The sequence below is a fragment of the Ambystoma mexicanum genome, chromosome 8, assembly GCF_040938575.1.
Source record: "Ambystoma mexicanum isolate Mex_15411 chromosome 8, UKY_AmexF1_1, whole genome shotgun sequence".
In the NCBI taxonomy this organism is placed as follows: Eukaryota; Metazoa; Chordata; class Amphibia; order Caudata; family Ambystomatidae; genus Ambystoma; species Ambystoma mexicanum.
The window spans coordinates 1,022,796,272-1,022,822,510 of record NC_090929.1 but is presented as its reverse complement, the minus strand read 5'-3'; the positions used below and the strand labels follow the sequence as shown (position 1 = coordinate 1,022,822,510).

Here is a 26,239-nt window from a genome sequence, read left to right as displayed (position 1 = left end):
CTCAGGTACTTCTTGTGCTTGGGATGGATCGGCACATGGAAGTAAGCATCCTTGAGGTCGAGAGACACCAACCAATCCTGAAGTTGAAGGGCCTGGAGGACTTGAGAGAGAGTAACAATCTTGAACATGTCCTTCCTGAGGAGTTTGTTCAAACCGCGCAAGTCCATGATGGGTCTCAATCCCCAGTCTTTCTTCGAAATCAAAAAATAAGGGGGCATACCATCCCTTGTTCCTCTCCGCTACAGGCACCAGTTCTATGGCGCCTTTCTCCAGCAGGGCTTGAATTTCCTGCACAAGGAGCGGATCCGGACTCTTCAAAGAGAGGTTCGCAGGTGGATTGTCGCAAGGCCTCTGCCGAAAAGGAAGATAGTAGCCGTGGGTTATGATCTCCCGAACCCACACATCTGAAGTAATGGCTCGCCACTCTACAAGATGCTGTGCCAGCCTTCCCCCAACCGGCGAACCATGGGACCTGGCCTCATGACTGCGTGGTAGCGGCTGCGCGTTGCTTGAGGGCAAAGAGGCAACTGCCCGAATGGCCTTGGCACCTCGAGTACCCTTGTTTCCACCTCTGGCACTCTTACGGTGGTCTCTTTGACTGCTAGCTCCTCTCGCTTTACTGAAAGACGAGTAAAAGCGAAAGGAACCTCCCTTCCATTGCTGTCCCCTAGGACGAAAAGGCAGAGGTTGTTGAACTGCAGCGCCCAACGACTTCGCTGCAGCTTTGGAGGTCTGCAACCTCTCAAGGCTCTCGTCAGCCTTGCTGCCAAAAAGATGTTCACCGTCAAAGGGCATGTTGAGGAGCCGGGACTGCACATCAGGAGCAAACCCAGACTTCCGAAACCACGCAAACCTGCGTATTACGGTGCTTGCCGCCATGGACCGGCTGACACAATCTGCCATGTCCAAACCCGACTGAACGGCCTCACACATGGCATCCTTGCCATTCTGAACCATAGCAAGGAAACCATCCCGTTCGTCCCCTTCGGGAATACGTTCAGCCGCTAATGCAACACAGTTCCACAGAGTGTGCGCGACATGAGACAAGGCACATATGGAGTTGGCCGCCTGAAGCGCCATACCCCCTGAAGAAAACACTTTCTTCGCCCAACCGTCAAAACGTTTGTCGTCCCTATCCGGAGGGATGGTAGGATACGACGCCTGCTTTGCAAGGGCCGTACCCGCCTGCACCACCAAACTCTCCGGAGTGGGGTGCCTGGACAAGTAGCAGGGGTCGCTACTGGCTGGACGGTATTTTCAAGACAAAGACTTGCCCACTGCCGGGAGACTCTACGGAGCAGTCCAAGCCGCTGCCACCCTTCTCTGCAGAGCCATATGAAACGGCAAAACCGGGTCAGTCGGGGGACCAAGATCAAGAATGTCCGTGAGATCATCCTGAACGAAATCCCCTGGGGGAGCTGACCAACACAAGTACTCAGTGACCCGAGACATAAGGCGTCGATATGAAGAATCGGCATGAGTGCCAGGCTCTGGCCTACAAAACTCCACCTCCGGAGAGGTGTCCAGTCCCCGCATTTCTTGAAGCCCGGACGCGGGGTTGAAGACGAAGTAGACATCGCCACGAACAGGTCTTCACAAAAAACCAAACAGGTTGAACGAACCAAGAAGAAAACAGCAAACTCCAAAGAGTCGAGGCGTACCGAGATTCACGAAGCGAACACGTTCGCAGAAAAAACAGAACTGAGGCTATGGGCATCGTGCGTTCTACCTATCACATCGGGTGACGTCGGAGGTCGTCCTCGGGGACGGCGCATCGACGCAGGAGCCGAAGATTTTCCGAAGCAGCACAGCTGTGGACATTACAGAACTAGGAAATTGCCAGGAGCACAAAGAGGAGTGAGAGGGTCACTCCTTTCTGGGGGAGGCTGATCAGATTGTGGAAGGTTCCGAGGGGCGTAGGCCCCTTATCCCCAGTTTTCATCAATCAGGCTTTTTTTCACCAGGCTTCAGAGGGAAGGACTTCCAAGAATGGCAGAATGGTGGCCTTAAATACTTGAGCCAGCTGGATTGTCTGGACCACCACCTTTGAGAGATTCAAGGAGGCTTTCAGCATACCAGATTCTGAACATTCCAGGTACATATAGCTCTGCCACTGGATTTCCAATCCAGGGTTTGTCGTAGCTGGATTTCAACCCTCACTGCTCTGGAGCTTATCGTGAAGGAAGGCTTACAGAATCATACGATTTCCAGGCTGTAAACCCTCCTGGACAGATCCAACATCTCTGCTAAGTTTTCGCACATGTCGCAATGGGAGAGAGACTTGGGAGGCTGTATCCCAGAGGACACCTTGGATAAGATCTGGGCGAGGGTCGCCATCGCTTCACATAGCATTATTAATGAGGAAAATGGTTACAAGGTATTGACGGATGGTACTTAAACCTGAACAGTCCTCATAAAATTAAGAGTTCCTCCAGCAGTATAGGGAAATGGAAGTGCAGCCATCTTGGCAATTTTTTCGATCTTCGTTGGCACTGTGGCAAGGCTCACCGATTTTGGAAGGAAGTGCCGTCTCCATTACTGGTTTCTCGTTGCCGATGATCTCCCAGGTGGTTCTTTTAGGAGCACCGGTGGATTCCATCTATCCGCTGATGGTACCAGGACTGATTTGATTACCCTGTTATTGCTGGCTGCGTGGATTGCGCTGGCTAGGAGATGGATGGTTGCAGAGGGCCAACTGGTTAATGTTTGGGAGATAGCCTCGATGGAGAAGGTCTGTGCCATCGCTCAAAGCTGCCTGCCTAATTATGTTTTGAATTTGCTTCCCCCACACAAATGCTATAAACCTTTTTGGTGCTTTGAATATGTGCGTTATACCAGAACCATGGGCTGCGCTCTACTGGATCTGACCACCCCCATTTAGCGGCTAGAATCAGAATTTTGAGCCAATCCTTGCCTGAAAGTTGCAGGAAGTCGTACTGGGTTAGAGGGAATAGCATTGGGAAGAAAATGGTGAGCTTTGAACCCCACGTTGCATTGCGCAACTAAAAACCATTTCCCCCCTTTCCTGGGCCTTCAATTTGTTAGTCGGGCGCAAAGCACCAGTGCTGCAGCAACCAGTCTGTCTGCACTGCTCTGTGTCAGACAGACCAGAGCAGGGGTAGCTTTCTGGCCCAGATCAGTCACTTGGCCTAGCCAGGATTAAGTTACTTCCATGTAACTCTTGTTCTCTAGCATGGGCCTGGCATGGATTCACATGCTCATGAATTTTCTCTGTCGTCAGGCTGGGAATCCTCAGTAAAAGAAAAAACGGTTTCACTTTCACTTGAAAACTGTATTTCTCCTCTAAACCAATCGCTGTCCTCTGGGTCATACTGCCTCCATCCAATTACAAGGCCTCACCCTAAGCGCCACCCGCGATGGCCATGTTCAGATTTGGTAAGCACGTAAAGTGGCAGTATGAACCAAGAAGAGCCATAGAGGGGAAAGAAGGAGGGTTGTCATGTGAATCCATGCCAGACCCATGATGGAGAACAAGATTTAAAAGTAAGTAACTTAATCTTTCTCCAGATTGGGGTCTGGCATGGATTCACATGCTCATGAATAACGATTACACAGCAGTACATAAACACAACCATGGGAGGTGACAAGGCTCAACAGAAGTAATAAACACTCACCCCTGAACAGACTCGCCTCAGGCAAACCGGTTGCGCAGCACTGCTTGGGCAACACGGGTCTCCTCCCTGGAATCCCTGTTGCCGCAGTAGAATCTTGTGAAGGTGTGAGTTGACCTCCACGTAGCAGCCCTGCAGATTTCGAGCAGGGGCACACCAGAGAGAAAACGCTGTTGTCGCTGTGATGGCTCTGGTGGAGTGGGCTCTTGGGCGGCCCAGCAAAGGCTTGTTAGCCAGCCGATGACAGTGCATGATGCAACCAGACAGCCACCTGGAGATGGAAGTCTTCGACAAGGCCTTCCCATGATTTACAGGACCAAAACTGATGAACAACTGAGAGGTCTTCTGAAAACTCTTTGTGCGTGCCTCGTAAAACTTCAAGGCACGAGCAACGTCCAGCGAGTGCAAGGCTCTATCCGCTGGCGACTACGGATTCGGGAAGTTGACAGGCAACACTAAAGGCATGCTGAGGTGGAACTCCGACGGCACCTTCGGCATAATATGTATGGCTGCTTGCAAGACAGGTCCTGGATCTCCCTGAAGCGCCTGACCGAGGTGATCCCCATGAGGAATGCAGTCTTCCATGAGAGGAACTTGAGCAGGGCTTGATGCATCAGCTCAAAGGGGCGCCCCCATTAGTTTAGACAATACCACATTGAGCTCCCAGGCTGGGACAGGAGCCTTCACTGGTGGCAAAGTCCTGAAAAGGCCTTTGATGAACTCCTTAAGGAGTGTGCGCGACCACAAGGAAGGCCTACCTTGCATCAGAGTGTGCGTGATATTTTGGCCAGGTACACCTTGATAGAGGCGTGGGCCAGTCCTGCCTTGACCAGAGAGCAGGTATGGCAGGAACTGCAGAGAGGTGACCGTAGCGGGGTAATGTTCCGAGTCTGCACCATACAGAGAAAAGCTTCCACTTATGGCCGTAGCACGTCAATGTGGAGGAGGCTCTGGCCCTGGCCAGGATCTCCATGCATTCAGCAGGTAAAGAATAGCATCCAAATTCTAGGGCTACAGGAGCCAGGCCCTGAGGTTCAGCGATGCCGGGTTGTGGTGCTGAATCCCCCCCCTCCCTCTCTGGCAAGGTGGTCTGGAGTAGCAGTAGCCTGATGGACGGAGCCACAGACGTAGCAGGTCTGGGTACCAAATTTGCCACGGGCCAGGCCAGAGCGACAAGTATCAACCTGCATCGACACAGTGTGTTGATCACTCGTAGCAGGAATGGGGGAAACACGTAGAGAAACATACCTTGCCACGGGAATGAGAATGTATCCCCCATACTCAGTTACGGGAATCTGCTTGCGAACCTCTGGCACTCAAAAATATTGATCTGGGTTTGCCCCCACTACTGAAACACACTGTCCAATTGGTCCTGCCGAAGCTCCCACTTGTGGCAAGAACGCAGTGTTGGTGCCCGCCAGGTGGAAGAGAATGAGGAACATGTCCTGACAAATGGCCCAGTGTCACAGCTTCTGGACCTCCGTGTAGTACTCCGGAGAGCGTGTCCCCCTTGCTTGCTGATGTAGAACATGGTGGTATTGTCCATGAACATCCTCACCACTCTGACCTTCAAAGATGGAAGGAAGGACTTGAGGGCCAAGAAGAGTGCCTGCAGTTTCTGGATGTTGATGTGGAGCAATTGCTCTTCCGGCAGTCAGAGTTCCCTGGCGTGCAACTGTCCGGTGTGCTCCCCAACCTTCTAGAGGTGTCCGTGGTAACCGTCTCCTGGTAAGGAGGAGCTTGGAACGGGGATCCCTGCGTGAGATTGGAGCGCATGTATCACCACTGTCATCGCTCGTCGGAACTCCTAGTCTATGGTGGCCTTGTCCGTCCAGGATCCAGAGATCTGCAGCCACCGCACAACCAGAAACTCCTGGAGAGGCCTCACCTGCACTTTCCACAGGGGGAGGAGGTTGATGCAAGATGATATCATGCCCAGCAGAGACTTGATGGCTCGCACTGTCGCTGACAACAGGCGCTACACCTTCCCTAGTATGGCTACTACCCGTTCATCTAATGGAGAAGCCAGGCAGGTGACTGTTGAGTCGGGCTCCCAGAAACCGAGCGTTCAGCGATGGCTTCAAGCAGGACTTTGGATAGTTGGAGAACCTTAGGTCCATCAGGAGATGTACAGTCCTCGCTGTGTGCTGACCAGCCACGGCATCAGAGCAGGCTCAGATTAACCAGTCGTACAGGTATAGGTACACATGGATTCCTTCCAGACAGATGTGCCGCCACAGGCGGCAGGCATTTTGTTAAGACCCTCAGGGCTGATCTCAGGTCGAAGGGAAGTGCCTTGGACTGGTAGTGGCATACCTGGACCATGAACCTTAGGAACTCGCAGTGTTTCCGATGAATTGGGATGTGGAAGTATGCGTCCTCCAGATCCAGCGACGCCAGAAAGTCACCCTCGTCCAGTTGGCTGAGCACGTGTTGCAACATGACCATCCTGAATTTCTGGGACTTCATGTAATGGATTAGAAGTCGCAGGTCTTGCTGCACTTGCACGTTCTGAATACTCACAAGGCATAGTAGGTTTGTCCTGTTTTCCTCTTCTCCCCACTGCTCTTATATATTGTGTTAATGTATTTTAATGCATTTCCCACTCCTGCTCCCTCCCTTGCCCTGTGGGCGCTTTCAAACAGTATTTCTTCTTGTCTAAGTGCCTAACAAGCAAACAAAATAAATAGGCCTTCATCATCCCATCTTCTTTCAGACCAGAAAGTATCTGGAGTACACCCCAGATCCCCGTAGGCACTGCGGTACGGGTTCTATCGTCCCCTTTTCCAACATGGCGTGCTCCTCCTGCAACAGCTGCGCCGCGTTTTGCTCCTGCCAAGCCACTGGGGGAATCCTGGGACACCTGCGTTGAAAGTCTAATATAGGTCCCATCTTGTACCATTGCACCAGTCATACCTGCACAGAATGGCCAGAGCGCTAGCTGCCTTGATGGTGGAGGTTGCCATGCAGATAATTCTCTTGCCCATCGCGTCATCTTCTTTCCTTCCTGATTCAGAGGCACCATGGACGCCGACGACTTGTTGGCCAAGTGTTTCCAAGCCAGGTGAAGGTTGAGATCTCAAATACCTGGGGGCAGAATCCGGCACTTGTACTTTTCTCCAGTCTGTCGCGCTTGGGTGGGCTGTACTTGGGTTGTTCAATAAAGCCAGGCCCTCCTCCCAAATCTCGTCCTGAAAAGGAACGGACATCACTGTTTTACTTCTGGACTTACCCCACTGTTATAGGAATCCCTCTTTATTAGTCTCCTCAGGAACTAACTGAAACAGCTTAGAAGGCCTGGATGTCATGGAATGGAAGGATCTCACCTCGTCCGTAGGTGACGCCCTGTGGGGGTCATTCGTGTGCAGTTTCCCTGTTGGCAGCCACAGTCATCTTCCTCGTCGGTGCCTGTAGCCGTCGTGGTTGTATCCGTTGCCTGTATCCGTCTGAGCCAGAGCCCCTGTAGGAGTCGGGTCACGTCAAGGTGGTAGTGGAGTCGTCGTCTGGTGACAACTCAGGCCGGCAGACTCCTTGACCTTCCTCTTCAGATGAAGTGGACTTAACCACAGAGGACCCTGAAGGACCTGTGGCAGAGCAGGCCCCGAAGTTGGGGTAGCCTCTGCTGGATCTCCATGACCAGTTGTGTGGTGTGGTAAGGATGCCAATCGAAACCGCTCGGCTGAGGCGTAAAGGGAACCTGAGGTGCAGGGTCCAGACTGAGGTTCATTCCTCTTGGGTGTAGGGGATTTATTTATTTATTGATTTATAGAGCACACCTAATCCTTGGGTATCTGGACACATTACATTTGGTTAGACATTGTAATTAATGATAAACAGGTCAAAAAAAGCAGTGCTAAAATGTGTTACTGATACATCAAGGTTATAAACAGGTTGACAGACAGGATAGCAGGATGAGGAGTGCATTTATGTTGCCTCCTGAGTAAGGACACCGTTTTAAAAAAAAAAAATGTTCCTAAAGCAAAGCAAGGATGGTTCTGCGCTCAATGCTACAGTTAGAAAGTTCCATAATTTAGCCGCCAATACTGGGAAACTGTGCCTCCAGCCTTCTGAAGCTTAAATCTAGGAATCCGAAGGCAATGTAACTGTGAGGACCTAGTGGGTCGGTCAGATGTTTCATGTGAATTTGCAAACCAGATATTTCGGGGCTAACTTAAAGAGGCATTTCTGTGTTTGATAGCCAGTGGGCATTACGTCTTGCCGTCGATATACGAGTTTGTGGTATGTTTAGGGCGGTTCTTAAGGCATTATTTTGAAGTATTTGCAGTTTTATTTAGGTTTCTCTTATTAGTTCCTAAGTACAGGGCACCACAATAATCTAGTTTAGATAAAATAAGCGCTCTGGTGAGAGAACTGCAGCTAGCTGTCCAAAAAGAAATTGTCTGCAAGCGTTTATTAGTTTACATGTATATGCTGTGGCAGATATTGCACTGATTTGTCTAGTCGGCGTCAAAGAGGAATCGAGATAGATTCCAAATGTTTTCACTTCCTTGGACACAGTTATGTTGATCTTGTCAATATTAAAAGGACTTGAACTGGCGTTCAGGTTTATTTAGTCTAGTCTGGGATCCAATGAGGAGCAGCTCGGTCTTGTCGTTAAGACAGTACGTGTGTAGCCATCCATGCATGTATGATTAGGTAAATATTGTTAAGTAGTTTTGTGTCAGATGAGTATTTGGGTGTCATCTAAATAGTTAGTGTCGGCAGGTGACCGGTGCTGGATCAGCCGACACAGTTGGTGCGAACACCCTCATGGTTCTATTATCGAGGAAAGATTGTAACCAGCAGTGGTTTTAGCTGAAAAGTGTGCTGCCGATGATAGGTGATTACACAAGACTATGATTGACTAAATCAAAGGCAGCCGATAGGTCTAATAGAAGGAGGGATAGATTGCCTTGATCTTTTAAGACGTCCATCTGAGTTTTTAAGTCTCGCAAGGCAGTTTCGGAGCTGTGTCTTGGTCTAAAGTCTGATTGTCGCAGGCCAAGAAGAATATTAGTTTCAAGGTGTCCCTGGATCTGTAGATATGCTGCCCTATCTAAGATTTTCAGGAGGAACGGTATTGTGGTTATTGGTCTAAAATTAGTGGGAATGTCTGGGTCAAGACTATGTTTTTTTTAATAGTGGAAGGACCTAAGCATCTTTCAGATTAGATGGGACTGTGCTTGAATCAAAGGATGCGTTTATTAATGTGGTGATGAAGGGCGCGAAGTCCTTCACTGCCTCTTTGATCAAAGTTGCAGGGCAAATGTCCCCCTGGCGTCTAGATGGTTTGAGGCTTGTTCCAATACCCTCTACATCCTTGATGGCGAGAGAGGAGAATTGAAATAGGTTGCAAAGTTTATTAGAGGAAAGTTGGGACCTACGTGGATAAGAGGCAGCGGCGAGACTGAGTTTTTGTTTCAATTTTTGCTTCTAAAAGCGCCATTTTATCGAGCAGTGCCTTTTGTATGTTAGTGCACCAACTCATATCTGGTGCACGTTTCTGGCGGTGGTATGGGGGACTCCAATTCCCTGAGGATGGTAAATAGTCCTCTAGTACCTGATTTGGCTTGATTCTTCCATTAAGTTTCAGCCCTTCTTTTGTTGTGACGTAAGGTTTTGAGGTTCGGGGTAAAACAAGAGTTTAGGTGAGCAACTGCTTAGCTTTGCGCATTTTCAAAGGCGCTACTGTGCCGATGGCATGGAGTAACGTATGGTTGTATAGCTCTACTAGAGAGGAAGGGTCTGTGTTAAGGGTGGGGTGGTTTGAGTTAGGTTGTAACAGGGGCAATCATTTTTCTAATGTAATATTACGGTTATTTCTGGTGAGTGCTGGTGGTGCCGGGGGGTTGCAATGGTTAGGTCGAGTGTTGTTCTGTAAGGTGAATGAGATGATATAGTGGTCGGACCAGGCACAAGGAGTACTGGATAGGATGTTGATGTAAAAATTAAGGTCTGCAATCCAGTCTAGGGTTTTCCCTTTATTGTGCGTGGGCTTGGTGATACGATGTAAAAAACCTAATTTACTAAATATATTGGCAACGGCTAAGGCATTATCGTCATTTGTATCGTGGAGGCCTAAATTAAGTTCTCAGAGCAGCATAATTTGGGATCCTGGTTTAGTATTGGCAGTGAGTAGTAGTGTGATATCTTCCTTGAATGTGGATATTGGGCCTGGTGGTCTGTACAGAAGATGGATAGTTGCTGTTCGAGATGCTGTGAGCGGTAATTTAATGGATAGGAGTTCTCCTGAACTGAATGGTTGGTTGGTTGGTTGGGTAGAGCTCTTAGTCCAAGTTGGGACTTGGCATAAAGGCTACTCCCCACCTCTTGAGGATTTGCTATTTAGTCTGATGATAGTATAGTTGTCTGGTATGGCTAGAGAGAGCGTTGGGCCTGCGGCTGTGTGAAGCCACTTCTTGGTTATGGTTAAGAAGTCAAGCCATTCGAGATTATAAGGTCAGCAATGTCGAGAGCACGTGCTGTCAAGGATCTTGAGTTTATAAGCGCTGCCTTGATGATTGGAGTGTTGCTGTGGAGGCTGCCTGGTGGAAGGGTGGTTTTAGTTAGAGGGGTTGAATTGCCGTTTGTGCCGTGATGTAGTTTGATCCTGTTGCTCCTCTTAGGCAGGGTCTACGATTAGTCTGTGGTCGATGGGCATACTTAAGTCTAGACCCTAGCCTGAAGTCTCTAATTTTAGTAGGGCAAGGTTGGTTCGGTGTAGGTCGGGTGGTGTATCGCTGGATCCATTAGAATGGTGTAAGAGGGTAGGTGTTATTTGCTAAGGTCCTTGGAGTGGAATTGTGTTTAGTTGACTTTGGTTGGAAGGTGGGCAGGAAATTAGTTGGCGATATTGAGTCAAAATGCGGTAGTGTCTTAGACATCATTCGAGAAATACTAAGTTTACTCGGTTTAGAGTGGTGGACATAGGTAGACTGCTGTGTGTCGTGCCTCTCCGCATTGGCGGTGGCGACTGAGGCCTGTAATATCATGGTAAACAAGGAAAAAGCCCCTAGTACAACAGGATGCACAAAGTTAGACTGTTGTTCAGGTGCATGATTCGGCAAGTTGTAGCTAATATAAGTAGTAAGGCCGGATGAGAATAGTGTTTATAGGTAGATTAATGCTGAGTTGGAGTCACATTAGCAAATGCTACGTTAGAGGCTAGAAAGAAGCAGTTGCACAAATGTGCGGGAGGAGGTGCCTATCTGATATGTGTAATGGCTGCTAGTATGGAATATAACTAAGCAGGAGAGTAGCCGTGTGGATACAAGTCCAATCAGGTGGCTAGTCCAATCAGATGGCTAGTCAATCGCTAGGCGATAAGAGGATAACCATTGAATGCAGATTCCAAGGCTATGTAAACAGAGTGCGAGTAATGGTGAAACCGGTAATGCAATGTCCAGTGGTTTGGTCAATAGGTCAGGGAAGTGGCAGCGTGTACTGTGCACGTTGTGTACTCTAATGGCGGGTATACAGAACAATTAATGTGGCTGAGCATATATTGTTGAATTAGATGTTCGATGCCTAATACAGATCATATCGCTAGACACGCACTTTACGACAAGAGATTGGTTATCTGATGCGATCACCAATAGGTGGGGGCACAGTACTGTTCAGGCAATACAGTTAATGAGGCAAGACATACAGTGCAATATGGTATATAGGCAGGCATGGGCAGACATTGTATAGTTCAGATAGTGTGTCTATCATAATTAGGCATATATTCCCTAGTGTGATGCAGTCACCAATGGGTAAGGACACAGTAGAATTCAGGCAATACAGTTCAAGAGGCTACACATAGGGTACAATATGGTATCTGGCAGACATTGTATAGTTTTACAGATAGAGGGTGCATAGAAAAAATTAGGCATACATTTGTAGTAGGGATGCCGGGAGGCACAATGTAATATCTAGAAATGTGCACACAGGCTAACATTCTAGTTGGCGGATGGACCGAATTGACCTAGTCATTATATGCGAGCGCATTAGCATTGCTGGTGGGCTTGGCTACAGCTGAGATACGGGACAATAGGAAAGTTAGTGTCATATAGCGCATAAAGAAAGATGAGCATAGCAGCATGTAATAGATCAAAGGTCATGTAGCAGTCGTATTGCAAGGCGGGAGGCACCGTAGTGTTAGATGCGAAATCGTAGTTGGACTGCTTCTGCAGGATAAGGGCTGGTGTACTGGCTACAATAAGAATGCTCAGGGAGGCACTGAGGTCGGAGAGCACAGTCGTGTTGTGGGTGCCAAACGGCATAGGGGCTGGCTTGTAGTGCAAATAAATTGCCTCTCAGTTTGAGGAAGTGCGGCATTTACGATAGGAGTTGACAGAAGGTGGCAATTGGGCCAGCGCGCTAGAGATAATCAAAGGCTCATCGTCTTCGTGGTTGTCACCTCCCTTGTGGTCCGTATAAAAGACGTCCGGCTGATTGCCGTCATCGTCCTCAGAGCTTGTGTCTGGTCTGGTCTCTCGAACCGCGGCAGGTCCCTCTCACACGACGCCGCTGGCACAGTCTTGTCATCCATCCTTCTCCTCCACCGGAGGCTTCTGGTTCGGAATGGACTTGGGGCCTTTAGGCACTGCAGCCTTTGCAGCTGTATCCTGTCTGGGTGGCAAGGACAAAGCGTTGAGGCCGTAGTCCAGGGCCACCTTCACTGAGCCGTCATCCTTTGATGTGGTTGCAGTCATCGTAGATTTAGTTGACAAAGTGGTAGACAAGGCCTTCGTAGACAGGGTTGTCGGAGTGGCTGACTTGGCAGGCCTAGCCTTCAAATATTTCGATGATTCCTCCTCAGGCTCTTCTTTCACTGGCTTGTCCGGAGCCAGGTGGAGTTTGGACGGGGTCAGGGATTTCCTCTTGTCAGAGGAACCTTTCATCAGTTGGCTCATCGTGGAGGGAGCTGGAGATGGCGAATGTGGTCTGCCCGTCTAGTGATCTGCATCAGCCGTAAACCCAGAGCAACCTGCATCACAGAGCTTGGCCTTTTCTTGGACCCCCGCACGCGAGGTGTCCTGAAAGGATTTCAACCTACTCACGGAGGGAGTACGCGCCACGGGCGGCTGGTACTGGGTGTTGTATGGCCCGAATGCAACCACACTGCCAGTCTGCTATGGCGGTCTTTCCTCTTCTTCGAGAAGCCGTGGCATCGTGATCCATATGCAGGCAATAGAGGCATTTATGTTGACGATCCTCTACAAACACGTTCCATAGTGCACACTTCATGCAGAGCGTGAAGAGAGGCTCCTTCCCTCTGGACATGGTCTGACGGCGCGCAGAACACCTCAAGGCATTCTGGAAACTGCAACGGATAATGCACGTAGATGAAGTACTTTGCCGGAAGTGAATAGCTGCTGTCGGTAACTGCTCGGTAGAAAACGAAAGTCAAAAATAGGTCAATTTAGATTGGATTATAATCAAAAACTCAAAAAACCATAAAATAGCTCAGAGAGCAATATGAGGACACCCAACAATGAAGCATGCAGTACAAATCTGAAGATGGCCACCAGGGGTAGAGCTTACAGAGGACTGGCATTGGATTGGGGCAGTATGCCCCACAGGACAGCGATTGATTTAGAGCAGTACAGTTTTCAAGTGAGTGCTGGAGAAGTGTGCTTTTTTGGTAATTTTACCTTTCGGTTAGTTGGCGTTATTTGGTAGATCTGATTTCCTCCCAGACACTTGTGTCGTACGGTTTTCAGCATGCCCAAATTTCAGTTATTGCTGCTAATCGCCATCTCATACATTGAAAGCACCAACAATATGCAGATATTGTGGCTAAATATATGTCTATGGCACTTGAGGATGAGCTGGTGCCGAGTGAGTGTTTTATTGAGAGCACTTCTGATGAACTAGATGACCCAACTATTTCAAAAGCTCTAGGGAAAACTACTTTGATGTGTGATCATGATTTACCCATGCAGCCCATTCTTGGATGAAGGTAGTCCAAAGCAGAATGGGATGCACAAGGAATTAGTCATCAATAACAACCAATGATTCAGTTTTGGACTGTTAACCAATTGTCCAAAATAGTATTCTTAAACAGTATTTGTGTTAGAGTTACTCAATGATAAGCAGGTCTGATTTTATTTTTGATGTGTACAATTTCTGTCTTTTAAATTCTTAATATATGATTACGTGTAATGTTTTATTCTCTGAGATGAATCCAGCTGAATCCTTACAGAATCCCAGCCTAAAGTCTCCTCCCATGTGGCCAGGAGAACGCAGCCGCTACCTGATCCCAACCCTGGGGGTGGTATTAGCTGGGAGGATCACATGGGAGGAGAAGGCCATCAATGTGAGAATGTGAGGACTCTGTCAGGAGAGACCGTATTCATCCTCTTCTGAGGGTGTGTCATGGGTATCAGGCAGGTAGTTGAGGCAAGCTGGGTGGAGGCTTGGCAGGACTGTCCTAGGCACACAAAGAACCCATAACAAATCCCTCCTTTCATTCCTTCCTAGTATTTGTAGTAACTTCCTGGTTACCACTTCCTGTTGCCAAACAGGAAGTGCATGATAACTCATGAGCTCTCTAGTGTTTGGGGGTGGCTGGCTATATAAGACACACCCAAGATTCCTCCAGTGCTTCGTGTTGCTTACTGTGAGCTGTATCAGCAACACACTTGCCGTGCTCTGGATCAGCCAGCATCTGCTTACCTGCTCCAGATCATCCTGCTTCTGCTTACCTGCTCCTGATCATCCTGCTTCTGCTTACCTGCTCCAGATCATCCTGCTTCTGCTTACCTGCTCCAGATCATCCTGCTTCTGCTTACCCGCTCCGGATCATTCATCTTACCTGGTTCTTACTCCATGCCGCAGCTATCTCCAGTCAAGAGGGGACATCTACACCGGCACCTGTAAGAACAAAGAAGAACAGCGTTAACACGCGCACATCTGTAACACTGCGCATTCTTACCAAATCTTTCCATGATGCTGGAATCCAGATTAGATGCACGAGCGCACAAACCCCTGTAAGAAAGAAACCATTATTCATTGCACTCGCTAACGCAGACACTTATTTCACTGCGCACTCTATCTATACGCAGTGCATACTTACCAAAAGCCTCCGTGCAAACTTACCTAACCACCAAGTCTCCAGTAGCGCTGAAGCCGGACTTGAGGCGCTAATACCACATAATTTCTCCTGCAAGGGAAAGGGAGAGACATTACCAGGCGCGCTCGAATTGAAGACGCTGCGCAAACCTACCAGCAGCTAGCTTCTACACGCAGCACTACTCACCCACAAAAATACAGGCAAACAAAGACAATACGGACAATTTTGGTCAATCAACATTCTCCGCGCAACGTTCACTTGTGGGAAGGACTTTCTAGCCAGTGAAGAAACTGGCGCCTTGAACTCTCGGCCTCGCTGTGAAGGCATAAAACAGCGTTTGGCATCTGAACTGAGCCTACAGACATTGGCACCAATCACATGGGTGAATTGTGCCCCTGCGAAAGCAGGACGGAGTGCACACCCTACTAAAGATCAAGGTATTCCTCCAGGTGAAACAGGAAGTGAAGGCTCGTCCATCGCTCCTGCATAGACACAGGCGAGTGCGACAGGGTGAGGTTCCCCTAGGGCATGAATATCTGATGGCATGTTGTCATTGTATGGATTCATCTCCCAGACTAACCCAAGATACAAAGTATACAATTCCTTTTGGTAAACAGGAACACAATGTATACAGGGAGATAATGCAACTACTTTTAGTAGTACTGATTTCTTATTGGGTTTGGAAAAAATGTAAGGGAAAATCATGACCTTCAAAAGCTCCCCATAAAAATATATCCTGTGAACCTCTTAAACAATGTAGATTAAATGAGGTACTCTTAGTATTGAGACAAGGACGAGGGATGCAGGGTTACTAAACCGTAGTGAGTGGTCTAGTTGTTGTAACCACCCAAACCTGAGCAGGAAGTTTTACGGCCCTTCAGGTGCAAGATAAGGGGAAGCAGCAAGAGCTACACTGGGCAGCAGTGGCAGGAGAAAGTAGAAGCTGGGAACAACACGTTTCCAGCAGCAGGACGCCATGCAGAGCAAGCGGCGAAGGTCTGAATCCCAGACAGATGCAAAGGACGTGCAGTGGGAACCGGCATGGAGGCCGGCTATCCCAGAAGGGAGAGAGGCTCTGTTTCCTACATCTTGCTTTGGTGAACAGTTGTCACCGAAGCGTGTGTGGAGCAGCAGGTGCTCCAGTGACAGCCAGCATGAGCAGAGAAAGGCGAGTCAGAGCTGTCAAACGTCAGCGAGGGCCGGACGTGTAAGGAAGTAGAAGCAGCTCGCAGGAATCACCAAGACAAACTGGTGAGTTGGCCTATTAGAGCCAACACTAGCGGCGCTTCCAAATAAACTGCTGGGTACAGGTGCACATGTTGAATACCGAACCATTACATTAAAGCAAGCAGGAGAATTTGTAACCTGCACTGCCAATGTCAAGAGACAATAACAAAGTGAATGTACCCTGCCACGAGGGAGACATCAAGCAGGAGAATATTTTAACAAGTATTGCCAAAGCCAAAAGTGTGCACTAATTAAGCAAAGTAAATGTAATCTTTTAAGAGGGAGATGGCAAATGAGAACACACTATAACCAGTATTACCAACGACAGAAGGACACAATAAAAGAGCCAAAGGGATATCACTTGCTTAAAGAGATATCCAGCAAAGGGACATTATAACCTAGATTACCAACAGGCAAGAAGTGTTATTAAAAAAAAATCGGAAACTGCAGGACAAAGGCTCTCCTTGTAGAAAGGATCATCGGGGGGAGAGGAGTCTAAGCTGCGTTGCCTAAGGCAAACATAAATATGAGCAGTATTGTCCTTTTTGTACTGTATACCTGTAAAATAAGTTGTGACCCAATTGTGCTTAAAGTCAAGAGAATGAATCAACAAGTAGTTGGAAGTTGTGAATCAAATGTGTTGAAAGCTGAGAGATGAAAACAAGAAGCAGTTTATTTCCCTTTCCCAATTGAGGATTTAAATGTGGAAAGATTGGAACAAATCTCACCACAGAGTACAAACAGTAGTGGTAGGAGTTGTTATCCTGGCATGGTGGAAAAGTGACAATTCCACCAATGTGTTTTGATTAACTGTTATGTAAACACTCCTGACAAAATGATGTTGCGGGTGAAGAAGGAATGTGAAATAAGTCGTTTGCTAACCCTTTTTGGTTTAACAGGTAAAGATTATGGAAGTTGTGATAATTTTTCTCAAGATAATGGACTCTAGTTGGAACTGAATTGGTAAACTCACCCAAGGCAAAGGACATTTTGGAACGGTGCATTTTACTTGGCTAACGAAATTGAAATTTGGGTTTGAAACGTCCTGTATTGATCCAGGAGAAGGGGATCAAACCCGGATCACAAGGATCCATGTTATTGTGTTTCTGAATTTATGAGTTACTAGCAAAAAGTACCCCTTCTCCGAAAGGGTTCTGTCGACAGACATGACAACACATTAATTGTTGAAAATAAATGATCCTGTAAATCACTGTTCCGATTCGCTTATCGCTTGATGTGCTTTGCACTCTGAAGTAACCATCACTGAGAATGGGAGTGTATGGCTGGCTGACGTACCCCGGAGCAAACGTTGGTGGGAGGAGAGTTGGTGTGCTGCTGCATACGGGGACCTAGTGTGCTCTCTCACCCCACCTGTTGCCTCACTCTGGCGTGGTGCAGTTCATTGTGGTGCATTGCGGTCCAAATGTCCCAGAAACTGTGCATTCTAGGGTTGAGGACCAGTCCTTCTACGGCCACATTGATGTTTCGACGATTTCAGGCAACCGTCTGATGTGTGAAGGTGCTGAAATGTGAGGAAAGGGGTGGGATGTCCAAATGTTATGTAGCCAGTAATGTCCGGAGGGTCCTAACCGGTAACTATACACATTTTGGTGCAGATTGGTGCAACGGTGTGCAATTGTATGAGGAACAATGCTTCGCCCAGCCACAAACGCAAACATTTTCCCATTTATAAATATAGATTCTGTAATGCTCACATTGCCAGACAGTTCCTGTACGTTTTGTTGCATGTATATTAGTGGGAGGGACAGATACATTTTGACATTAGGCAATTTTCAGTTAGCCTTAGTTTGTTAGGTAGGGGAATCCTTTCTAGGCTAGGGCAATATCTCACCTTTTATTATGTCATATAATGGCTTCTTGTGAGAAAAATCACTTGTTTGTCTCGCATTTGACCCCTCACATCTCTCCATCTTGTTTGTATATTAATGTTATATTATGTATTTTATTATTGTGAATAGCTCATGTTGAACTGACAAAAAAAGAAAAAATATGAGATTGGCAGAATGTTCTGGTACTTTAGAAGAGATGACTACTTACAGTGCTGGCAGTTGCAGTGCGTCATCATAATGAGCCTGCTGCTAGTCCGCACAGTGGTGATACTAGACTGCTGAATACTGATCTCACTGCACTTAGTACGCACATTGCTGGCCCAACAGATGTACATCCATGTAGGACGCCTAATATGGGCCCTGCACTTAAACCTGGCTGCATGAGACTGCCACTGATGCAGCAGTGCTGGCCATTCCCTCTGGTTATAAGATGTTCAGAGTAGATCTAAAGAACTGGAGAGGCAGTGATGACGCTATCACCACTAAAGAATCTTGCCAAATGCACATCAAACACACCCCAGAGCTTGACAGCTGCGAGTGTCTAAATATTAAGCTGAGTATAAACCCCAATACCTCTGTCGCTTTCCTTGTATATAGACCGCCTTAAAGCAGTCCTCTTTTTGAGGAACAACTTCCATCTATTCTGAATGATTCTGAATCCTCTAACTCACATGTTGATTTTGGGTGACTTTAACCTGTGCGCGCATAACTATCTTGACCCAGAAGCGACTGCATTGATTTCTGCCCCATCAGCTATTGGCTTTCTCCAGCATGTTGATGTCCCCCACGGACAAAAATTCAAACATGCTGGACTGGGTACTTTGTACAATTAGGAGTAGAAATACCAAGATTGTGTATGCCTGCCCCGGGTCAGATCATATGCTTTGATTTATCTCTCTGTAGCGCCCCCAATCGGCAAACAGTCATCCTAGGTCATTTCAGAAATCACAAAATCTAAGAAAGGCCACGCCCATCCTTGTGACCCCACTGCTTAGGGACCTGCCCCCCTCAACTGATGTTAAGATACTGGTGAGGTAAAATCAGGAAATTGCAACTAGGGTTATAGACACACTGGCCCCCAAAAGACTGGGGAAGGAAAAAAACAAAGCGAAGAACAAAAAATGGTTCAATAGTAACATAATTCACAGGTAAGTTAAAAGGTCCAGTGAGCAATCTTGGCGTAGAAAGCCGTGTCTTGAAACAAAGAAGGTATATCAGCAGCTTTAAAAGAAAGGATTATTCAAATAAAAAGGGAGGTTTAGGATCATAGAATCCTGGGTGCTAAATCCGGACCTAGGGAATTTTTTTCCATCCTGAAAGAGCTTGAAGGCAGTAAACATCAAGGTAGCAAATGCCAAAATGTGTGAAACCATTCAGTTCGAACTCATCAAAAAAAGTTGAGACCCATCAACAGAACATCAGGAGTCAATTAGAACTGCATGGTTTTCTGGCACCTGTTGAGGAAGACAAACGGTGTAGTTATTACACTTGCCCTCCTAAATGTATTTGTCAGGAGGTTTGTGGGGAGGATATTCTCAAGATTGCGTTCGGTCTTAAACCTTCATCTTTTAAAGGCGATGCTGGTCTCGCCAGTCTTACAAAATGGTGTGATTCATAGTCTTGCCCCTTTTATCACCCAAAATGTCAACTTCTCATTGTCCAACTCTTGTGCACTGATGGGTCTGAAAGAGGTCTTGGTCAAATAGTCACGCTGGAACCTGGGGTTGCCGGGAATTACCACCCAATCACGAATTAGCCTTTTTCATTAAACATCTTGGACAGGACGGTATACCTTTCAACTACAGAATCATATTGAAGTAAACAGTTTGCTGGGCCAGCGCCAATCGGGGTTCAGGAAACATCATATAACATACTGCTTTGATCAATTTAAGAGATAATCTTGCTAAAATCTTATAAGGAGGTCATACTGCCCTGCAGATGCTCATTGACTTGTCGGCAGCCTTTGATCTTGCGGACCATTCACTGTTGCTTAAGAGACTTACTGAGCTTATCAACTGCATGATTCAGCCACAGCATGGATCAGGTCTTTCCCTTGGTACTAGACTCTCAAGGGTATTGTCTCAAGATTTGAAAGCATCACCTGTCCCCTTATGTGTGCTACTACAGAGATCGTGCCCATCACCCATATTATTGAACATATACACACATCCACTATTCAACCTGTTGGAAAATGATTATGCATACAATACCAAGCTTCCTTTTGAGCTGACTGGAAACTATGACTGATGCCTCTTCCGCCAATCATGCCTATTGGTACACACATGGATGGCCACTAACTTGCTGGCCAGACAGATGCTGATAGTGGGTTAGGCCCAGCAGAAAGTTAAGCAGCAGGTACCATCAATTGAAAACTGCAGGCTGACACATTCCAGTGGCTTCATCAGTAAAAACGTTGAGGGTCTTTTTTTTTAAACTCTAATCTGACCATGAACAATCACGTTGTGCATCTTCAATCTGTCTGCTTGTTCCACCAAATGGATAAAGCAGGTTAAGTCTTACCCCTCATTTAATCTGGCGTATCTAGCGGCTCACTTATTAACACCAACAATGATTACTTTAATGGCCTGTTAGTGGGTACCCCAAAAACGAACTTGCAACCTTTACAGGTCATCCAAAATGTCATGTGCAGTTTTCTTCAGAGCTTTCATTGCTTTGTGTCGGAAGCCAGAAGATCACTCCACTGGCCATAGAGTGACACTAGTACACAAATGCAGAACAGGAAATGCCCCCAAATGTCTCATGGGTCGTCTGCACAAGGCTTCAATATCTAGGGTGCTTGGATCCAACGGAAACAGTAAACTCCATCAGACGCTGTGTAAGCTTACAAATATTGGTGGAACGAGCTTTGCTTATTGTGCCCTGTAACAATTTACTTGTGCTCTTTGGGAGGTGTCCAAGCTTCAAGAAAGCCATAACAACGCATTTTTTATTCTAACGATTAAGTTAGTAGACTAGATATGATCTCTGACTCACTGGCCCCCCCCAACTACTTCCATCTACTGATTGCGTATGTTGTCTTGTAGCCGTCTTGTTTTATGTGCGCACTGAGGCAGATTGGCGAGTTGCGCGTTATAAATAATAAATAATGACATTAAGTACCTGCTCAGTTATGACTTTTATTTGCATTTATCAGTTCTTGTTTTGTTTATTATTTTGAAAACTGCTTAAGTCTTTAAATGTTTTTAAAAACAAGGGTAATGAGCAGAAACAATCATCTTATGAGCAATATTCAAAACAAGAACGGCCATGAATGTTCCAACGCTTGAATAGGAGGGGACAGGTTTGGGGCTTCAAGCTTTTGATCAGACCTCTTACCTTGGGGTACAGCCAAATGCTAGACAGCTAAAGTGTGTTCCTGGTTAGCCTATACACAAGAGTTCTAAGGATGAAGCTTTTCATCCCAAAGAAGGTAATGGGAATCACGTAGGCAGGTGATGCAAATAACACTCAGCAGAGTAGGACTAAGTGGAAAAAAAAGACAGGAAGTGTTTGAGCTGATCTGAGTTAATGGAACAAGCCATCTTGGAACTGCTTTGGAACAGTGCACTGTAAGGAACTCATGGTGGCAACAGTCAAGACAGGCACAAGTGATCACAGTTTAAGGGTGTTTATTAAACTGTATAATGGGAGAGATGGGAGCAAGCTACGACCATCAAATAATAAGGCAATACTAGTGGCATCTTGTCAAATAAAAAGGACCTATAGTAAAAACCTATTGCCAATCCTTACAACTAGGTTACAAAAATAGTGTGGGATAATGTTCAAGAAAAGAAAGTGTTCTCCAAATAATAAGTCAGGATGGTATGGCTGGGTCTCCCTTCCCCAAATTTCTAGCACGGGACAAGGCAGGACCTTTGAGCACAGCATACTCCTGGGCTTCGCCAGCACGAGGTAACTGTTCCTTTCGACAATGCCAGAACCTTCCTTGACCACGTCTCTCTTTCTGCAAAAGTCTCTTGCCTTAGAGGGCCAGCTGTGCCAAAACAATAAACAAAAGTTCCTTTGGCAATCTTTTCACCTTGGGCGACTGCTCCTAACCCTTTGGATCCCCTCAGCCGGGCTCTGATCCTTCTTGGAACATCAGCCTCCCTCAATCGAGTTCACTACGGCCGTTCACCCAAAAAACATATTGCTTGACAATCTCAGTATCCTTTGTATCAACTATCCATTGTGGACATGCCTCAGCTGGGTTCACATTCGTCAGTCCAGAATTCTCAATTCGCAGCATCCCTCTGTTGGGTTCACATTTGCCACAGCTCACCAAAAAAAAAAAAAAAAACACTCTTGTTTGTCAAAGACTTTCGAGTGTACGAGGGATTTTGCTTAACCCTTGTAGTACCAGTGACACTTTACATTAGCCTCTCCTAAGGACTCTTTTCTTCGTCGTTTCACCACAAACATAACCCCAAAAAGACTTTGGTCCAAGTCCTTTGAATGAAAGCCCCTCGACGCCTGATCTCTCTGCTTCTAAACCTTTTCCTTGAGTTTCTTTAAAATTCAATTACAGGGTTTCTTTGTTCAAAGAAGGTTGCCGCCTGCAACCTTGGGCCCAGCACAGTTCAGTTCCACCATCTGTCTTTTCCGACTCACCGGCTGAGCTGAACTGTTGGAGTCTGTCTCGGGAGTCAAGGATGGCACCAGTGGCAAGCGCTTCTCCCCGCTTTATCAGCGCAGGAGGACCCTGTGTGCCCGTGACACCTGTCATACCACACACCAGTTGGACTTCCCGGTCTTATGATTTCCCTTTCGGAGGCTTCAAGGGTCTGAGGTGAATAGGGCAAGGGTAATTCCCTCCTCGTTGTGTCTCCGCCTTTCTCCTCCTCCGTTTGAGCTGCCAGTCCGAAATGGCTCCTTCCTCGTGCGTTCGGCCTCGCTCAATGTGTGCTCTCGTGCCCTGCCTTTTATCCTGGGGGGTGAGGTGGAGGGAAAGGACAGTCATGCATGCATAGTTATTGTGAAGTGTCTGACCCTTGTGTTGGGACATGTCAGGTTAACGGCTCGGGTGTTAGTCTGTTGATGGTCACGGGATAGCAAAGTGTTTGTGTTGGAAAAGGGGGGGGTGTATAACTTCTGAATATCCTACGGGGTAGGATGGGGAAAAGGTGTTAAAGGGAAGGGGGTACCGCGTCTCACCCGTCAGTGTCCCACTTCCAGAGGACCCCCCCCCCCCATCCAGGTGATCCTCCCACACTGGTCCACCACCAGGAACTGGATCCAGTAGCGATGGCCGTGTCCTGGCCACCTGGATGACAGATCCCCCGGGGACTAGCAGGTGAGACAACTTCAGGTTTCTCACAGCATCCTGGGACATTTCATAAAAAGCACCATCAAACAGCACAGATTCAGGGCTGTACAAGTGCTTCTCATGCTGGCAAGTAGAACTAAAGGAAAAAGAGCACAAAACGAACAGTGTACAGGAATTTGGTGGTAGCACAGTTTATGAGCTCCTATCTTGCACATACGAACAGGTCAGACAGTGCGCTCAAGAACCTTAGTCAAAAGGGGTTGCCGGACATCAGAGTACAGTGAATGCATTGCACCCATCCAACACACATCTAACTAAGCATACTTACTGTCTCATTTCCAAACAGGATGTCCACATATGGCATGACCTGCATTAGGGGCTCCTTGAAGAACTGGCAGATGAAGGGTGCCGACAGATTCAAACTGAACAGCTTGTTCTTCTCTGAGGATTCAGAAGCCACTTTCAGGATGGAAGGGGGAGAAACAGTGAGGAAGAAACCCTGCAGAGAGAAGACAGAAGAGTGAGTGAGCACAAGAGTAAGAGCAAGGGAACAGCAGAAGGGAGTGCTATGGAGTACAGGAAGAGACAACCAGGGAATGTTGGAAGGGAAGGTCTGAGACAGAAAAACACACTGGCACAATGCAGAATTAATGTCTATACACTGTAGTTGAGAGACATGGCTGAGTGGATTAGGTTTATAAAATGAATTGCATTTCTAACTATAGTGTAAAGAATTTTTCTTTTAGATCAACTAATGTATCTGTAGAGGGTTGGAGTAATTATGTGCCAAATAACATAAAACCCTAGGGAGAAGCCAGTTTTCAGCATTTTATAAATTATTAGTACCCGGAGAGGAGGGTGGGGGTGTCAGCCTTTCAGCCAATGAGAAGCTCAGAACGGTTACATGTGATGTAATCCAATCCAAAAACACTAATCCAAATACAACCAATATCAATATAAATTCCAAAATAACAAATTCCTTTTTCATTGTTCTTGGGGGTTCCCCCCCAAAGCACCCGTTTTTTGTTGCCAATACTTTACCACCACCACCCCCCAAAACCACTATTGCCACTCCCAACCCCTTTTTTTTGTTTTTTTCCAAATTAGGTATTTTGGAATTCATTATTTTGGGTTTGTTGTAATTGGATTAGTTATTTTGTGATTCGACATAATCGCTGCATACCCTCAGAACGGGGTCTTTACCACATCAGTAAAGACCCAGCTTCGAACCTCCTCAGAGCAGGTGGCTATCCCTCGCCAGGATGAAGTTAAGTGCATTCTCCCCCTGAATCTCCTGCCCCTTACCCACAACTCCCCCTTTACACATTTCCAACCCTTCCACCCCTCTTACCTTGTGCTTCCACATCCCTTGTAGGCGCTGGGAACACCAGTGTTCCCAGTACATCCCCAATACAGCAATGTCCATCATGGAAAGAGCAAAGGGACTACATGTAGTTCCCTTCTCCGTGATCCATGGCAGCAATCTTGATTTGTAGTTTTTATCTTGAGCTAAGAAACGGCAGAGACATTGTTTCTCAACTCAAGATAAAAACACTAGTACCCCAGCACAAAGTGTTGGGCTACTAATCGCAATAAACCCCTCACAGGGGTGGCATTAACGGTCTGGTAATCCCCCAGGGATATTGTTAAGCTTTAACTGATGGCCCGGGGAATAATCAGAATGTTAATATCCACGCCCCCACTCCCTCACGGTTTATTGGTTAAATATAAACTTTCTGGGGATGGATAACAGAAGGGTCACAAACACGGGGGCTGCTGGGCAATAATAAGTAAAGGAGTAATCCAGTAGGAAACCTAGGCACATTTGGATGAGAAAACAGGGCACAGAAATCTGAAAATTATGCTCTTTCCCGGATTTACTCAGTTTATATCTCCCTTTGCACAAAGAGAATAAAACCTTTATTTTATTTTGTATTTCAAATAGTTTATTAGGTTTGATAAAAGGTACAGAGCAAACAGTTCTATACGGCATCATGCATTCAACAAACTGGTAAATTTTGTAAACATTAGGCTTCAGTTTGATTGGAAGTCTGCCAGGTGGTGAAAAAAATGAGGAAAGAGTAAAGTAGATGTGTGTGAACGCCTGGCTTACTGCATTGTAAATCCCAGCTTACTATACATTATATAGCAACAAACATGCTCCATCAATAACTGCCGTTTAGATCTGCCATTGGAGTTCAATGCCTCAAGTTTGACATGTGGAGCATAGTTCTGACAGTGATCCGCCATGGAGTTTTGTAATGATTCAACAAGCGGGAAGGCAAAGGCTCCTAAGCAAGCCATTTGCATGTCCATTGCGAAGTGAAATTGGAAAAAGTTGCCAATTTCATTTTCTATATTTTACAATACATTTCCAGTGAGTGGTAGGATTCTCTTACCACTCACTGGAGATTATGGGGAAGATCTGGCTATGGTGAACAGTCTATAGCATCGTTCAGGCATGGATGGCCAACCATGGCCTATGTCTGAACAATGACAAAACAGAACTTATCTTGGGTACCGCAGCTCGCATCTCAAAACTCAACCTTAATTACTCAGCGTTCACTATTGATGGGAATACGATCAAGGTTGCCAGAGAAGTAAAAACCCTAGGTTTTTACCTTGACTCAACCATATCTTTTACTAAACAGGTAAATTCACTGGCTTCTTCTACAGCCTACACATGTAAATTAATACGAGCCAGAAAACAGTTCCTGTCAGCTAACAGTTGCTTAATCCTATCCAGAGCCCTTATCCTATCAAAACTTGATTATTGTAATGCTCGCTACATAGGGGCAAACAAACCAACCGAATAAAAGTTCTCCAAAATAATGCTCTTAGGGCTGCCTTAAGCATCCCTAGAAGAGCACATATATCTGAAATAAGAAGGAAACACAAATGGCTCTCCACCTTAGAAAACATCAATCTCAAATCGGCTTCCCTCATCCACAAATGCTTAAACAAAGCCCCTCGGTACCCAACAGAACGATTTATCAGAAAAAAATCTGTTAGACTGCCAAGACTAGCCAATCCCAACTATTTTCAAGTGCCAAGATTTAAACTCTCTACCATTGGAGGGTCCAGCTTTGCAGTGAGAGCAGCACAACTGTGGAACTCCTTACCCCACACACTCAGATCTGACCAAACATTTATCAAATTCAGAAAGAACATAATTCAATGGCTCTTAGAGAAAGATATGTAACCT

General features: G+C 46.6%; 1 protein-coding gene and 1 long non-coding RNA gene across 3 annotated transcripts in view; one reads left to right on the top strand and one right to left on the bottom strand.

The window, feature by feature from the left end:
- The window catches only part of ADK (adenosine kinase), a 1,244,147-nt gene that overhangs the window by 285,512 nt on the left and 932,396 nt on the right, over positions 1-26,239 (bottom strand). For both annotated transcript variants that reach the window (XM_069610963.1, XM_069610964.1), the window contains exon 7: positions 23,363-23,533. In XM_069610963.1, the coding sequence (XP_069467064.1) occupies positions 23,363-23,533 (171 nt within the window). The remainder of the gene's footprint in view (positions 1-23,362; positions 23,534-26,239) is intronic.
- LOC138472673 (uncharacterized) overlaps positions 1-26,239 on the top strand; it is a 223,299-nt gene that overhangs the window by 154,762 nt on the left and 42,298 nt on the right. The window lies entirely within an intron of this gene.